This window comes from Diospyros lotus, chromosome 9 (assembly GCF_014633365.1).
Source record: "Diospyros lotus cultivar Yz01 chromosome 9, ASM1463336v1, whole genome shotgun sequence".
Classification (NCBI taxonomy): Eukaryota; Viridiplantae; Streptophyta; class Magnoliopsida; order Ericales; family Ebenaceae; genus Diospyros; species Diospyros lotus.
In genome coordinates this window covers 8,025,487-8,042,945 of record NC_068346.1, presented here as the reverse complement: position 1 = coordinate 8,042,945, position 17,459 = coordinate 8,025,487, and the positions used below count along the sequence as shown (strand labels likewise).

Genomic DNA, 17,459 nt, shown 5'->3' with positions numbered 1-17,459 from the left:
AGGCTTGGATTTTGACTTGGGCAAAATTGGTTCATCATAAGAAAATGGGTTTAATGGTAAAATTAGGACCAACCAGTCCACCTATCAAATTAATTAACAATACTTGTCACACATATTGCAGAGTCTCTCAATTCATATTACCACATTGAAAATTTTAAATGACCAAATCTCATTCCATTTGTCTAAAGACAAGTCTCGGCTTACAAGACCAACCCATCAAATTTCGACCACCTATAACTAGAAACTGAAAATAAAAAAAATATATAAGAAAAAGTGACCTAGGCTTGTTGCTGACCTATCATAATTTAAAGGGAAAAAAAGAAGAAGAAATCGTTCCACATTACAAGTAACAAATACAATAAATACTTGGTGGCAATTGCAAAATCACTAATAATCAGCAGGAAGATATACAAAAGAAGAAGAGCTGGGGGCAAAAATTGCATTTAAGCAGCAGTTTTACAGAAGGGCCGATGAGAGAGCATATCATACTGTCCGATGAACAACATTACATGTCCGGCCACCCAAGATTCTTGTCAGCCAGATCATCATAGAATTAACCAAATTTCCAAATTGAAAAGCTGCTCTGCCAGGATGATTACTCATGAAGACTCCGCTATCCATTATCATTTTACAAGAACACTGCACCACTCAACAGCAGAATGCTAATAGTCGTCATACATCTCACCAACACATCTCCATAGTAGGGATGTCGCGACAAGCAGCCGGATGCAGTTGAGTTTGAAGATGGAGCCAGTGATGTGCCGTTTATGAAGGTGCCGTTTCTCCCAGTGCTGCATCAACAAAGCAAGCAAACTACAGATTTCAGGAGAACAACTCATACAGTATTAGGAAATATAACTGACATTCATATAAGAGAGAATTTTTCACACCTTCCTGAAAACCTACAGGAACCATGACCTGCACCAAAGAAACGGAATCAGCACGTATACAAGCCAAAAGTATGAAAGTACAAGAAGAGATTGGACATCTAACTGCTGCTACAACAAATAGCTTTAAAATCCCACTTTTTTCAGATCATCTACAGAAGAGTTTGTCCTCTGACACAAGTCATCGGACCCTCAGAATGAAAAGTAGCCTTTCTACTTACATGAGTCTGGATTTTTCTTTTTAACACAGAGGTCTATTGCCAGTGTGCTTTGTGTTGATGAATTATCAAATTCTACAATGAGCTTTTAGAGAGAAACGTGTCAAAACTTCTTACTTGGATCTGTAGTAGTGACAGTACCAACCCCATTGAAGTTACAGGTCCCGTCAGCCATACCCATCTTGTGATAATATGCATCAAAAGCGTAAGTGGCATGTGCAGCCACATTATCAGGTTCATAACAAGGTTGCCCCTGCACCAAGGGAGAGCAATCCACTTTTCCTGGTCCACAAGCCCAATCTAAGGCTGCTTGTAGCATCTTTGGGTCAGCTCCATCCTTTGCCACACAATAGGTCTGATTTGTAGTGTCATTTGCCAACACTGTCCCCGAACCAGTCAAGTGTAGGATGTATACCGGAACTCCATTAGCATCAAAAAGCCCCCAATTCTTCTCCGAAACAGATCCAGGTCTCAAGTCTTCATTGTAAAGCTCATAAATATAGGTACTCACTGCAATCCCCGGGTGTTTTGGAGTCCCGGTTTTGTTCAGCACATGCCTAATTAGGTTGCTATTGTAAGTGTTAGCATTGCTGAGTGTGGCATCTGGCTCCATGGAGTCACCTTTGGAAGGCCAGCCTGACTCGGTCACTACAACAGGGATATTCGTGATGTTGAGATAGGACATTGCAAAATAAGTTGCATCAATTGTTGCATCAAAGACATTAGTGTAGTGAAGGAGCGTGTTAGCATCCACAGCTTCCTTGTTTGGAGGGAGAGGACGGAAAAGTGCATAGTCCAATGGAATCACGCCATTTGATTGCATGTAATCATAATAAGGGTATACATTAAGCATAAGGTATGACCCTGTGGACTGCAAAAACTTAAGCAAAGGAACCATGACTGGGTCCCAAGAACGATTGAAAAATGCTTGGGAAGGTGGGAAGGGATCAAGGATAATGGATGTAGAAAGTGGTGTAGAAACTTTGATATCTGAACCAAGATTGGAAGCAACCAGAGCAGATTTTATAAATTTCATGGCAGAGACTAGGACGGGAGCTGCATTTGGGAGGGTTGTAAGGACTTCAGATCCAACAGCAATGGTTGTGATGTTGGTAGCGGGGACATGGGCCAGAACATTGCGGGAAACCCAGTTGGCAGCAGTTGCGTTGGATTGGCCAATGCCTAGAAGTTGTTCATTGGGAACAGAAACAGTTACACGAATTCCAGAATTTGCAAGCGCCAGTAGCATGGCTCGGTCAGCATCATAAAGTCTCACATGGCGGATATTCTGAGCCTTGAGGAGGGCCACGACCTGAGTTGGGTTTGGCATGTCAGAGAGGTCTGTACCTATGTTCACACCAATAAAAGCATCTGCAGAAAAAGAAACAGGGTCCATGTTGGAAGACAAAATTCAGTGGAAATTAGATGTCTAAATTTCAAACAAGTAATCAGTAATGACCATAATCAGTTAATCATTTTCGTCAAAGGTTGCATGCAGAGCAATGGTTCTTTTAATAAAAGTTTTGGCACGAGAAAAATTGGAGTGAGCAAAAAGCAAAGAGACTGTATATAAAACCTTCAAACATGGGAAGAAATAGGCAAGTTCCACCAAGTGGTTTGATTCAAGTAAATCAAATGTGTGACTCCTGATGACCAACTATTTCATCTATCAATGATATGTGTGTGATTCCATAGTGATAAACATTGGGAAAATATGATTTTAACTAAACCTAAGCTAATGACTTCAATGATCCAACAATATGACTATAAGTAAGCTCATTCTAAGTTTCTAACCTACAATTGCTAAGAAAAAAAAATTGGTTCTATGCACGACAAAAACCGAGCAGCAACCAACATGATGAAAATTAAGATAGGCCATCAAATCATGGGTTCTAGCTTTCTCTTTGTGAAGCACAAATGGATATTAAATGTATAAGAGGACAAAATGGCTGTTATAAAATTTGGACCATCGTATTCTATCTTTATTTCATAGCATTTCTACAAACATCACTATGTGTCTTCTTTAGAATTGGTTCAGACAGATATCATACCTGTTGCACTTTTTTTTGTTCTTTTGTCATGAAAAACTAATGAAAGTGGCAAACACCCGTGACGAGTACTTGTGCCAACAAGAGGGTAAAAAGAGGGAAAGGCTAACATAACCTGGCATTTCAAGTTTTCAACATATGAGATATGCCAACCATGCAAGTTGAAAGATTTCTGCCATCTATCAAAAGACCAGAGACAAAAATGTTGCTTTTCTTTTCCTATATAAGTAGAAGAGAGTGATAAACAAATACCCTCGTACGGTTGGTTTCTTAAGAAGAAGAAGAAGAAAGAAACATAAATTAGAAAACATGCCTGAAGCACCATATATAGCCCCCCCCAAAAAAAATAAATAAATAAATAAAGATCAAAAAAGAAAGAAGAAAAAACTGCCTTTCTTTTACACTGTGTGTGCACGAGTAAAAACCTAAAGAAGAGGAAGTGTTTAAAAAATGCCTTCTTGGAGTTGGTTTTCTAAGAAAATCAACCTACAAACACATAGTCTAACTAGAAAATAATTCCTTCAGCACTATAACTAACTAAGAGCTTTGTCCTGTCCACCACAGTTGGTTGCTTATTTTACATAATTTATTTCTACCTTTGTGACTTCCGTCATTCCATAATTTGCCTCCTATAAGCAACAGGTCTAGAATTGTTACAAGATAAAACCTAAGACTTTTCATTTACAACAAGCACCATCTTAATTTTTAGATATATGTGTTACATTTCAATGAAAAGGCTTGGTTCTACGCTGCAAGAGTGGAAAACGTGAATCAAAGCACACACATTGATTCTTCTACAGCAGCCTGCAAAATGTGTGTTTGAAGCATTAAAACCAGGGACTAAAGTAACTGACAAAAAATTATGGTCATATTTGAAGACCTGCACTGAAACCAAAAGGTCGGGCCATAAATGCTACAAGAAGATTTTTCCATTAGTGAAGCAGACGTGTCTTATTAGTATTACCGTAGCTATTATTTCTACATCATTTGATCTATACTTGAAAACAACCTCATTATTAGATTAAAAAAGGGAAGAATAAGTTCATTCAAGGAACAATAGTTACAACCATGCACTAAACATATAATATATTGCCAAAGCAACACATCAATATCTTCTATCTTGAAGTAGTAATATTGACAACAATGCCCACCATAGTTATGTACATTAATAATGCAAATAGGACTGGTTATCATAAAAGGAAAGGTGCTCCAGCAACAAAAGATCTCTCAATGAAACTTAATATACGCTAAGCAAGACTGTATAAACTTGCTTATACCCTTTCAAATAGGTCCAGTTTTCTCTCTTCTTTCAGCTCAAATCAATCAATAAAGGTCCACAGAGTAATGAAAATGTGCAAGAAGATTTGGAACAGGAATAATGTAAAAAGGGAAGTTTAAAAGAGATGAAATCAATAACTCAAATATAACCATACCCATACATAAAGGAGGCGTTTTCTAAATTGAATCTCAATGACAACTGACTACATTCAACTACCCAAAAAAGACAGTAAAGCTTGCACAAAGATTTGAATACAAAATCATATACGAGGAACAAACAGACAACACACTCAAGTAGCTCAAACACATGCAGTACAAGGCAATAGCATTTGCCTAAACCCAGAAAGAATAAGATTAGAGAAACAGAAGAAGCAAACAGTGGGGCAAGAAAGGAACCGACCTTCATCACCAGCAGCAGAAGCAGCAGAGACTGTTACAAGAAGAAGAAACAGCAATAAACCCATTCGAGTGTCTTCCCAAAGCTTTCAGTGATCCAAAACACAAACCCACTAACACTAATCTGAAGAAACCAGAAAGGAATCTAGAGAGTGGAAGACAACTTTTGAGAAAGAACCGAAGAGAGGAGAGAGAGAGGGAGAGAGAGAGACAGAAGCTCGAGGTGGACTGACGAGGAAGATGGGATTTTCTAGATTTGTTTTCTGGAGTTAATTACATAAACACTCTGAAACTATCACCTCTTATCACTTAACCCCCTTTCTTCCGAGAAATCTAACAACTAGTCCCTTCAATTCATTGAATGCCTAATTTCTCCTTCTGTTGGGTTCTGGCTGGGAGTCACGACTCATACTCGATAAAGACGTTATACCGAAAATGTCCTGTATTATTATGTCACTAAATAAGTGTAAATAATCACATTTATTTGCATACGGAAGGCAAATAAGTTTTCACCGGTCCCTTCTTTTTGTATTTTTCTTTCATTTAGTAAAAAAAATATTTTAAAAATAAATAACCCATATATATGGAACGAGCAAGTTCAGATTTTTGTTTCACTCGTGAAGTTGAGTTTAGTAACAAGCAAATTTGCTCGAATTAACTTGCTATGCCTAGCTGAAAGGAATTAATAGCTCTTATATTTTTTTTTTATTTTGGACTAACATTACGTACCCCTCAATTGATAATTATGAGAGATCTTAGGCTCCAAATAGTAAAAATCATTCACACAAATTAATTCTCTAAGGTACCACTCAGTGGTAATTAATTATTTTGGTTAATGATTTTTTATCTTGTACCCCAAAATGCATAGGGGGAAATAGGATAAAGGTTATGTTTTTTTTTTTTCTTGGATAAGATGATAAAAATGTATTTAATAGACTTTAATTCATATACTTTAATCAAATTTAAATATATATAATTAAGGTATATTAAATATATTTAAATTAATACATTTTAACTAAATATATCTCAATTATGTATCTACATTAAATTAGATAAAAGTGTAGATAGAATATATTTTTGACTAATAACAGTTATTATATAATAAACGTACTTTATTTTTAAAAATATACATTTATTATCAACTAATAGAAGTGTTTTTGTACTTAAAAATAATAAATATATCTTGTCTAATTTAAATATAAATATATATATATAAATTGCATCTTAGTCATTGTCTTAAGCAATGCCTAGCATTACCTATTTTTGAAATATGTAATTAATTTAATTAGATGGAATTTATTTTTATCTTGTTTAGAAATGTCTATAAATACTATTATATGTTAACTTACATAATTTAATATAATATTTTTTCTTCTCTTACTTTTTCTAACATATATGTAATATCATCTTTGCTCGCTAGCTGCCGAACACTTGTATTAAGGCCACCACATAAATCTTCCATGTCCAAAGCAATCATCTAACTAAATGAGAATATCAATGAACGGTGAGAGAATTTAGGTTGCCAAAAATCAACTAATATGATAATAGTCTATGGATATTACTATCATTAAATTTTGAAGGAGAGGACCAAATACTTAAATTTGGAAGCAATGTTCAATATTTGATAAGAAATTCTAGAGAAAGCCACCAAGAGATTGAGATTTTGATTTCAGATATGGAAGGAGCAAAGGAAATAAAATTAAACACCATAAAGGGCTTTCTGGTAATTTTAACTTTCTTCTTAACACTGTTAGTTGAGAAGGGTACAAGAAATAGGAGGGGGGTGTTAAAGCTATGATTTTATGAATGTGAGGGTGTAAATTGATAGAAGGTGTTAGTTCAGGGGGGCAAAGGTAATTAAGCCTTTGTTGTTCCAAAAGTAAAATTTAAATAGAGAGGGTGTGGGGCCAGAGTCAGGACAAATCTTGAAAGGGGGTATGTCAGTGATCCAACGGACGAGATTGAAAACTGCTCTGTTCCGGACCGCCCCCGACCGTTTGAACGCCCAAACACATTAATTTAGGAGTAAACGAGGAATGGTTGTTTCATGGGCTTTGTACGGAGTCTCACATATAATTTAATAAAACCGGTTCTTAAATTATATAATAATTCTATAAAGCTAGGATTTGCAAAACTATAATAAAATGATTCAATTACAGAATAAAAAGATCCAGAATTAATTGCCCTAATAGAGATTCACTTTACAGATAAGAGATTTGAATTAAGTACCTATCTCTCTCTTTCTCTTTTATATTTATATTTATATTTATATTGTCTCTACGTCACTTACGTTGTTCCATGAATTACTCAGCCTTTCCCTCATTTCTTACTTAGAAAAAGAATTGTTAATATAATAATCCTCTAGACTCTAGACTTGTCCTAATAATAAAAAGTAAAGCAATATTCTTTTAAGGACTAGAATTCAATTTTTTTTAAAGTCAAATGCATACAAACGTGTCCCATTAATTAATTTCTAATTACGAACCCAAAGAATTCAATCTGAAAAAGTAAAATTCTTTGTAGGAAAATGGATGGAATTAGAATGTTGTTGACCTCAAAATGGAAGACAAGGTGAGGGCATACGTGTCAAAAGAAGAAGTGGGGGGTTATGTCATTTGAGATGGCGTTCATAAGCGGCGGGTGATGTTAGCGTAGCCCCATGGTTAAAATAAATGTCCCTCCCCCCTTGTCTTCACAGTCCCAGGCTTTTTGTGAAGGTCGCAGGCTGCACTGCATCGGCGGGATCCAAGTTACAACACAGCAGAGCGAAAGGCCGTTTTTACAGCCAGGGCCAAGCAGGCTTTGGCCCGGCCAGGGTACAACATGCTATTCCTATAAAACGGTCACAAATTTATCTGGAGGATGGAGCCTGTTTTGTAGCAGCCAACGGCCAAATAAAAGAGGCAGAGGACACGGTGAACGAGGGAGAGAGAAAATTACACGTTCTGTTGGAATCAGCGGAGATGGCAGCTGGATCGCATTCAACGGTCATATTTTTGGTTCCAGACGTTTTCATCTTTCTTTATTTTTTTCCGTAAAATGTGCTATCTGCTTATTAATTTCACCCGCTGGTCCGTCCTTTCTAATTTTAGTAGAATTATCAGAATTAATTACCCTAATAATAACTTAATTTTACATTATATTACTGTTTGATCACTAAACTTTAAAATAGTACATATTAATCACTAATATTTCAAAATTATTACTATTTAATCACTAAACCTTAAAATATTATCTACTACTCACTAATATTTCAAAACTGTTATTATTTAGTTACTAAATTTTAAAATGTTACTTACTAGTCACTAATATTTCAAAACTATTTTTCATCCGTCATTCATGAACTTAAAATTCAGTAACTAATAAGTGACGGATAAAAAACGATTTTAAATATTAATAACTAGCATATAACATTTTAAAGTTCAATAACTAAGTAATAATAATTTTAAAATATCAATAACTAACGGTTATCATTTCAAATTTTAGTGATCAAATAATAATAGAATACAAAATTAAATAATTATTGGTGTAATTAACCCTAAAATCTTCGCACGAACATTCTCAATTTATTAGACATAATAGATGTTGAAGACCCTTGATGAGATTCCGCAACAACCACATGGCATAGGTGGAGGCTAGAGAGATATATAACTCTTTGCTCGATTTTAAAACATAACAAAAAGATATTTTTGTGGTTCCAAAAATTATTCTCATGCTTTCAAAGATTTTGTCATTTTAGCTCCCAAAGTAAAAAAATAAATTAATTAAAAAATTCACCTAATTTTATTATGCCCAAACGACTGGCAAGTAGATACAGTTTTATGGGCTTATGGGCCGGGTACAAGTAATTGGGCCTTAGATCGTGTTAGATTTGCGTGGACGCTCTGCCCTACTCGAAAGCCTATATAGCCTAGAAAAGGCCAAGCCCCCATTGGTTGGGCTGATTGCTCTGGACAAATCTTTGGCCCACCACTCAAATAAACAAAGAGCATCACTATAGATGTCTATATATGGGAGAGAGATATGATGATGATGATGAATTAATGTTTTCTTAGGATATATGGCAGTGAAAGAGGTTTTGGCCAAGAATTTCTAACTTGCGTATTATTAAATTTGATTATTGTTGCAGGCCGCATAACGCTCTGCTGTCCGTGCATCACCTTTGGGCAAATAGCTGAGATTGTAAGCAAAGGAAGAACATTCAAGTAGCAAACTAGAACTTGGCTCTGCTCGTTAAAAGCTCGGTCAAATTAAGTTGAATTATTTTGTAAGCAAGTTGAGGCTTTACTTGTTTTGGCTTGGTGGGTGGTGGCGCAGCTCGCGTTGCTGCTGGAGCTCTCTACGCTTTGATAGCATTTGTGACAGGCTGCAGGTGCATCTGCTCTTGCTTCTGCGCCCCGAAGTCAAGGACTCGGGTACATGTTGTACGAGAGTTCCTGCGCCAATATTTTGCGGCGAGACTTGCGCTTCGTGCCAAGAGTACCGCGAGATTAAAAACCCCGGCTTCAATATATCTGTTGGTAAATTCCAAAGCTTCCCAAATTTTTAATTGAATTGCTAATTCGTCAAAATTCTAGGCCATGTATAGTTAGCCTCAAGCCCAAGATGATTACCATCACTCAAAATTTTCGATAATGAATTTTGTTGCCTTCTAATACAAAGTTCAGTCCTTCAACCAAAAAATTGAACTAATAGGGATCAATGTAACGCTATTTAATTCTAATATCACTTATTTGTTAGGATGTAACTGAGTTGAGTTTTACTGAGAAAAGGCTTACCTCGTTGACAAAATATTGAGCTTGAGATCAAATCGAGCTTAAAATATTATTCAAACTCAAGCTTATTTTATGTAAATCAAAGTCGAGTACAGCTTGCTTGCTCATTTATGTAAACAAATGAGTTTTAGTTGAGCCAAGCTTGGGAGTTCACCCTCAGCTCATTAGGAAGTAATTTTTGCATTACACCTGATAATCAATTGTAATTAATAACTAATAACTTCAAATTAATTAAAATTTAATAATCAAAAAATATAATGCGATAATCAATTAATAATAACTTTAAATTTCTTTAAATTACAATAAACATAACATTGTTCAACAGTTACAGTAATAAAAATAAATAAGTTATAATAAACATAAATAGGTAATCAAACTAGGTTTTTGAAAAATACAACAAATATAAACACATCATAACAAAATAATTAAGCAAATCAAATTACTTGCCTTCAATATACAACAAAAAATAATTGCAGCAAAGATGTTTACAAACTTCAAATTAGCTGCTTCAAATATCAACTTGTAATTTTACATTGTAATATTAATCACAACTATGTATTTCAAATCACAAATATTAACCTATAATTAATTAAAATACCATTTTTTTGTCAAAAAGCCTCCAAGAATCATAAACTTTTTTTTTTTATTTCATATAGTAATAAGTCTATAGTAGAGGAATCTCAATGTCTTTATCCTATAAATGAAAATATTAAAATAAATATTTTTTTTTAATCAATATCAACTAACAAAGGAGGCTAAAAGTAAAAAAAGTAAATTATACTTACTTTTTTATGTCATAAAAAATTATAAACCAATTCTCGCCACCACATAGCAACATTTAAACTATGTTTGTTCTCAAATTCAAATGGTATCGATTTATAATTCGATCATTAGCACTAAAAATTACTTTTAAAACAACTGTGGTAACAAGAATTGATAAAAACATTACAAACCATCTGATACAAAACTTAAAATTATTTGTCTTTCCCCATTTCAAAACATTAAAGATATGGTCATCTTCATTCAAAATGTGAACACTTTCATTCAAATAAATATCTAACTCTAATTTTGCCAATAGAATAGTGTTTTAATTCTTAGAAGTATCAAGTTATGTCTTTTCACTTACTTATCCTTTAGCACTCAAACCACTCCCTGTAAGTATAGTTATGACTTTCATCTTATTTTTTATTGTTGCTTAATCTATAAGTCTTAATATACTTATCTTCGTATAAAGTGTCTTGAACTTTTTTTAAGTGGGAGCAAATCCTAAGAAAACACCATCCCATCAACTTTATCTTTTTTTTTCTTAAATCCAAGACGGTTCCAATTGAGATAGGCATATTGCACTCACCCCTATGTTATCAAACTTTTTTTTTTTTTTTTTTCATTTTGATAGTCAAGACCTTCATGAAATCATCACCACCCAAATATGAATCACCCAATCTTCTTTTTATATGCCACAATTCAAAAAGAAATTGATATGTGTACATGGTTTGACACCCATTCACAAAACCCACAAAAATTAAGTCTCAAAACAAAAAATATAAAAATGTAAAAATAGATAGATAAAAGCTGAAGAGATTCGAGAGACCTTCTCAATAAAGCACCCTGAGTTACTCTTAAAAAAGTCCTCTAGGAAACTCCCTCAAAAAGAGACTTCGCTAAAATCGAGAGACTCCTCAAAGTCTTATGGAAGAGTCTCTTGTAAGGTATTCTCATGATAAATGTGTAAATAATACCTCAAAAATTCTCTCCAACAAATCTAGAAAAAATGAAGGTAATCCTCGTCCCAAAAGATCGAGAATTGTTATCTTTTCCTAGTAATCTCCTCTATAAATAGTAGGGATCCCATTGCTTCAAGTACGCCACAAATATTATCTAGAAAGCGCTACAATTTTCTCTTATCTACTACTTTCAATCAATTTGACTAGAGTATCAGATTGTTTGTACAAAAAATATCATATGCTCTTTTATTGATTTGTTTTTACAAAACTCTCAAGCCTTGATTGATGATCTTCCCTACATAAATCTTATAATTGTCCTCGAGCGATAATAAAAAAATAAATTTAAAGTTGAATATATTTATAAACACCCCGTCCGAATACTTCAACCACCCGAACTACCTGAACTGAAGCGCTTACGGAAGAGAAAAGAATAAAACACAAGACAGGAAAATTACTTGGCATGCATACACAAGAAATAAAACAGCGAAAACAAAGCTATACATATGCATGCATACAAGTACCCCGCTAGAATAACAGTCACACAATATATAAATACATACAGACACCTATGCCAACAAATAGAAAATACAAAGAACGACTTGGCATGGTAAAAAAATAGAGAGACAAAATTCTATCAAAACATGAGAGACAACGGGAGAAAACTGACTGTACACCGTATCGACGCGGCTGCTAAGTGTTGTGGTCCTCACCCTCAACTTTAATCTTGTCCTTACCTGAAATGATGGAAAGCAAGATGAGTCGTAAGACTCAGCAAGTTTATAAGAAAGAAAAAGCTATAAGCTAAATAGAAGAAGTGAACTCCCCACACACAATCTCACACATACACATAAGCCATGAGACGCTACCACACAATAATATAACATAATGAAAGCACATATCAGTCCTTAGGGCCCACACAAGACACTTGGCACCCAAGTCCTATACCAACCTACCGCTGCCCTGAAAGGTAACAAAAGTCTTCAACAACCTATACGCACTCTTCGGGTCGGTGCTCCCGACACCCGAGCCTCGGAATACCCGAGCCCTAGGCTCCCTCAGAACGGTACTTCCGTCCGAGACTGCTGAACACATAGTAACCATGCAATACGCATATAAAATACAAGGCGTAGTTGTAACACCCCGTTTCTCGAGCCCGTTATAACTCAGGACAATTTTGGGATAATTTTTTTTTCATTTATATATATATATTATAACAAAACAGCCGCCAAATCCTTTTCCTGCCCATTTTCAGTTTCTATTTTGATATTTTATTATGTTTTGTTTATTTTTTTTCTTACCCAAAATAGAATTTTTGTAGATCATTAATTAAGCCTAAATTTGTGAAAAACATGTAATTCTTGGAACCTGTAGATAATTTTTTTAGCTGTAAAGTGCTTAGAGAATGTGTAAGTATGGTATATGAAGAGACAAGAATTATTCTATATTATTAATTCTTAAATATTAATATAAAATTTTAATTAAAATAAATTACAAAAAAATGAAACTTTTTTAAATCGAGATAAATTTTGAGATATCAAGTAATACTATCGGATACCAATTGCCAAGTAATTTTTTTAAAAAATAAATTTATTTTTTTATTTTATTTCTCATAATTTATCTCCCATTCTCTCTCAATAAAGCCACCACTAAAAACTCTAAAACCCTTAATTAGTTTCAAAATCATGCAAAAAAAATATAAATCTTATATATATTTATGTTATTACTTAATTTTGAAAAATAATTAGTTGGTAGGTTATGTTAAATTAATTATTTAGCAAAATTAGATTATTTTAAATAAGTCATTTAAGTTATTTTGACAAAATTAATATTTTGTATAGGTTATTTATATTTATCATATGTTGTTATATATTTTTTGAAAAATTTATTATATTTTATATTTTTATTATTGACAGCAAGAATATGTAAAGTCATTATGGATAATTAATTTTGAAAATTTGATTATTTAAATTATCTTTATTTTTTTTATATAGTTTAATTAATTTAATTTTTTTTTTATAATTTAAATGTTATAATTTTATATATAACTTAAATATTATAATTTTATTTTTAACTTTTTTTTTTGGTTGCTTTCTTAAAAATTTGACCTATCTTAAATGTTGTAATTGATTGATGGGAGAAATATGTAAAATCATATATGGATAATCAATTTCAAAAATTTTATTATTATCATTTATATAATTAATTATTTATTTAAATTATCTTTATTTTATATATAGTTCAATTAATTTAAATTTATTTTTTATAATTTTAAATGCTATAATTTTATTTTTTAACTTTATTTTTTTTTGTTACTTTCTTAAAAATTTGACATGTTTTGAATGTAGTAATTAATTGAAAGGAAAAATATGTGAAGTCATGTATGGATAATCAATTTCAAAAATTTGATTATTATCATTATATAATTAATTAATTAAGTATTTAAATTATCTTTATTTTATATATTTTTTAATTAATTTAAATTTATTTTATTATAATTTTATATATAACTTAATAAATTATTATCATTTATTTAATTAATTTAACCATATTTTCTTATTTTCAACAAATTAGTTTTAACTGTGTTTCTAGTTTGTCAATGTAAAGGAATTTTGTGTAACAGTTTAATTTTTTGGAAGTCGACCCAGGATTAAAATTTCCAATTAATAGTTACTTCTTAACTTTAAGTTTTCTAAGAGGAATATGTAAAATCATGTATGGATAATCAATTTTGAAAATTTGATTATTATTATTTATATAATTCATTGATTATTTAAATTATCTTTATTTTATATATAGTTTAATTAATTTAATTTACTTTTTTTAATTTTAAATGTTATAATTTTATATATAACTTAATTGATTATTATCATTTATTTAATTAGTTTAACCAGGCTTTCGGTTTTCAATCAATTAATTTTAATTGTGTTTCTGGTTTGTCAATGTAAATAGGTTTTGTGTAACAATTTAATTTTTTGAAAGTCATCATAGCATTAAGTTTTTCAGTTAATAGTTATTTTTTAGTTTTATTTTTTTGTTACTTTATTTAAATTTTAACCTATCTTAAATGTAGTAATTAATTGTCAGGAAAAATATGTGAAATCATGTATAGATAATCAATTTTAAAAATTTGATTATTATAATTTATATAATTAATTAATTAAAATTTATTTTTTAAATAAGTCGTTTAAGTTATTTTGACAAAATTAATATTTTGTATAGACTATTTATATTTATCATATGTTCTCATATTTTTTTTTTGAAAAATTTATTATGTTTTATATTTTTATTATCGACAAAAAAAATATGTGAAGTCACATATGGATAATTAATTTTAAAATTTTGATTATTATCATTTATATAATTAATTGATTATTTAAATTATCTTTATTTTTTTTATATATAGTTTAATTAATTTAAATTTATTTTTTTATAATTTTAAATAAAAATATTTTGTATAGGCTATTTATATTTATCATATGTTGTCATATTTCTTTTGAAAAATTTATTATATTTTATATTTTTATTATTGGCAAGAGAAATATGTGAAGCCACATATGGATAAATAATTTTAAAATTTTGATTATTATCATTTATATAATTAATTGATTATTTAAATTATCTTTATTTTTTATATCTATAGTTTAATTAATTTAAATTTATTTTTTTATAATTTTAAATGTTATAAATTTATATATAGCTTAAATATTATAATTTTATTTTTTAGATTTTTTTTTTTTGCTTTCTTAAAAATTTGACATGCCTTGAATATGGTGATTGATTGCAGGGAGGAACAGATAAAGTCATGTTAATGTGAACAGATTTTGTGTAATAACTTAATTTTTTAGAAATGGTACTAACGTTATGTTTTTCAATTAATAGTTAGTTTTTATTTTTTTTGATTGCTTTCTAAAAGTTTTGACTTATCTTGAATGTAGTAATTAATTGTCAGGAAGAAGATGTGAAATCATGTATAGATAATCAATTTTGAAAATTTGATTATTATAATTTATATAATTAATTGATTATTTAAATTATATTTATTATATATATAATTTAAATTTATTTTTTATTTTAAATGTTATAATTTTATAGATAACTTAAATGTTATAATTTTATTTTTAATTCTTTTTTTTGTTGATATTTAAAAAAATTGATAGTTTTGAATGTGATAATTGATTGTTAAGAGGAATATGTGAAGTCATGTTTCGATAATCAATTTTGAAAATTTGATTATTATCATTTATATAATTAATTAATTATTTAAATTATCTTTATTTTATATATAGTTTAATTAATTTAAATTTATTTTTTTATAATTTTAAATGTTATAATTTTATATATAACTAAATGTTATAATTTTATTTTTTAACATTATTTTTTTTCTTTCTTACAAATTTGACTTATCTTGAATGTGGTAATTGATTGATAGGAGGAATATGTGAAGTTATATATGGATAATCAACTTTGAAAATTTGATTATTATCATTTATATAATTAATTGATTATTTAAATTATCTTTATTTTATATATAGCTTAATTAATTTAAATTTATTTTTTATAATTTTAAATGTTATAATTTTATATATAGCTTAAATGTTATAATTTTATTTTTTAACTTTATTTGCAAACATAGTGAAGTTTTTAGTGTGATGAAGTTAGTAATTAACCCTAATTTGATCTCTAAATGCATGTGTATGTATGTGTATGCTAGAAGCAAGTCAGGTTAGTATAGTATTTAAGGTTTTAAGGTTTGCAATGTATTAAGAATGACTATGTGCTAAAACATGTTCTAACATGTTATACCCACATTTCTCAACAGCAAGAGTCTGCTCTTTATTGAAAAATTGAAAAGACCGAAATTGAGGAGTAAAATGTATTTCATCAATTTTTAGAATTTAATATTTATATTTGTAAAATAAGTTTGGGGGTTCCTAATATGTATGACATAAGTACTAATTAATGACATTATACTCTATATTTCTTCATCTAATGATGAAGTTACTACGTCGCCAAAATCGGGTTGTGAGTTATACATACATTGGAAAACTATGAAGGGTGTTTTGCCAAAAGGGTTCTCCTTAACGATTTGTTAACTAATGCAACTAAGAAGATTCAATCGATGATCAAGAAGGAGGATAACTGAAAAAAGTTTATCTGATTGGTTTCGGATTAAAATATATATTTTTTTTGGTTATTACCTATTTTTATAAAACTTTTCAGGTTGTTTTGTTAATTGCTACTAAATTTTATTTGTTGGCTTTTGTTATAATTTCTTATGCAAGGTACACTTGGTTTGCTAATTTTTTATTTTTCGTTGTTGTTGGATTTATATCTAGGCAATTTGTTTGATTTACATGTTTTTTGTTTTCTTTTATTATTTATTTTTTTTCTTTTTTTTATTAATTCACACTTATGTATTTGCTCATTTTTTATATTCTTTCATTTCTATTTATTTGTATATTTTTTTAGTCTACTAATTTATAGTGGGTGTTTAACGTTCCTACATTCTTACCTGTATTCTTTTTTTTTTTCACTGCACAAATTATTTTTTCCAGCATATTGCACAAGAATTTATCATAATTAAGTTATAATTTAATAACATACACAATATTGAAATCATAACGAATGAAAAACATCTTCAATCAAATAATTAATAAAATAAATTGAGAAATCACCATTTATACTGAGTAATCAACTACCTTGCTATTGAGAGTTCAGAATAAAACATGCCATATTTTTAGTGTTTCGTGCATCAAAGTGAAAATAATGTGTTAAAAATGGTAGACGTTAATCTTACTCTAATAAGTCACGAATACTATAGACGTAGGATATAATCTTTTGTTAAAGACACACATATGTGTTAGTAGAAAGACTATAATAAAAACATAAAAAATATCAAAAAATAAAAAAAAAATCAAACAAAAAGGGGCATACATATTTAACAATAATTGAATAACTAATTTTGTTGTATGTTTGTTCATTTCTCATGATTGCAATATGATTATTTTGTTTATTTTATGCTTCTTTATTATGATGTTAATTTGTTATAATTACTAAATTATGTAATTTTCGTTTTAAAGATTATTTTTTTTCTTGCAATATCCGTGCATCGCACGGGTGATGCACTAGTACT

General features: G+C 30.2%; 1 protein-coding gene across 1 annotated transcript; it reads right to left on the bottom strand.

Annotated features, from left to right (window-relative positions):
- Nucleotides 1-408: 408 nt before the first annotated feature.
- Nucleotides 409-5,081, bottom strand: LOC127809526 (glucan endo-1,3-beta-glucosidase 3). The gene is made up of 4 exons (XM_052348382.1): nucleotides 4,832-5,081; nucleotides 1,223-2,476; nucleotides 891-918; nucleotides 409-791 (listed from the first exon to the last, which is right to left on the bottom strand). The coding sequence occupies exons 1-4, from the start codon at nucleotides 4,893-4,895 to the stop codon at nucleotides 629-631; spliced, it is 1,509 nt and encodes a 502-aa protein (XP_052204342.1). The 5' UTR covers nucleotides 4,896-5,081; the 3' UTR covers nucleotides 409-628.
- Between the last annotated feature and the right edge of the window lie 12,378 nt (nucleotides 5,082-17,459).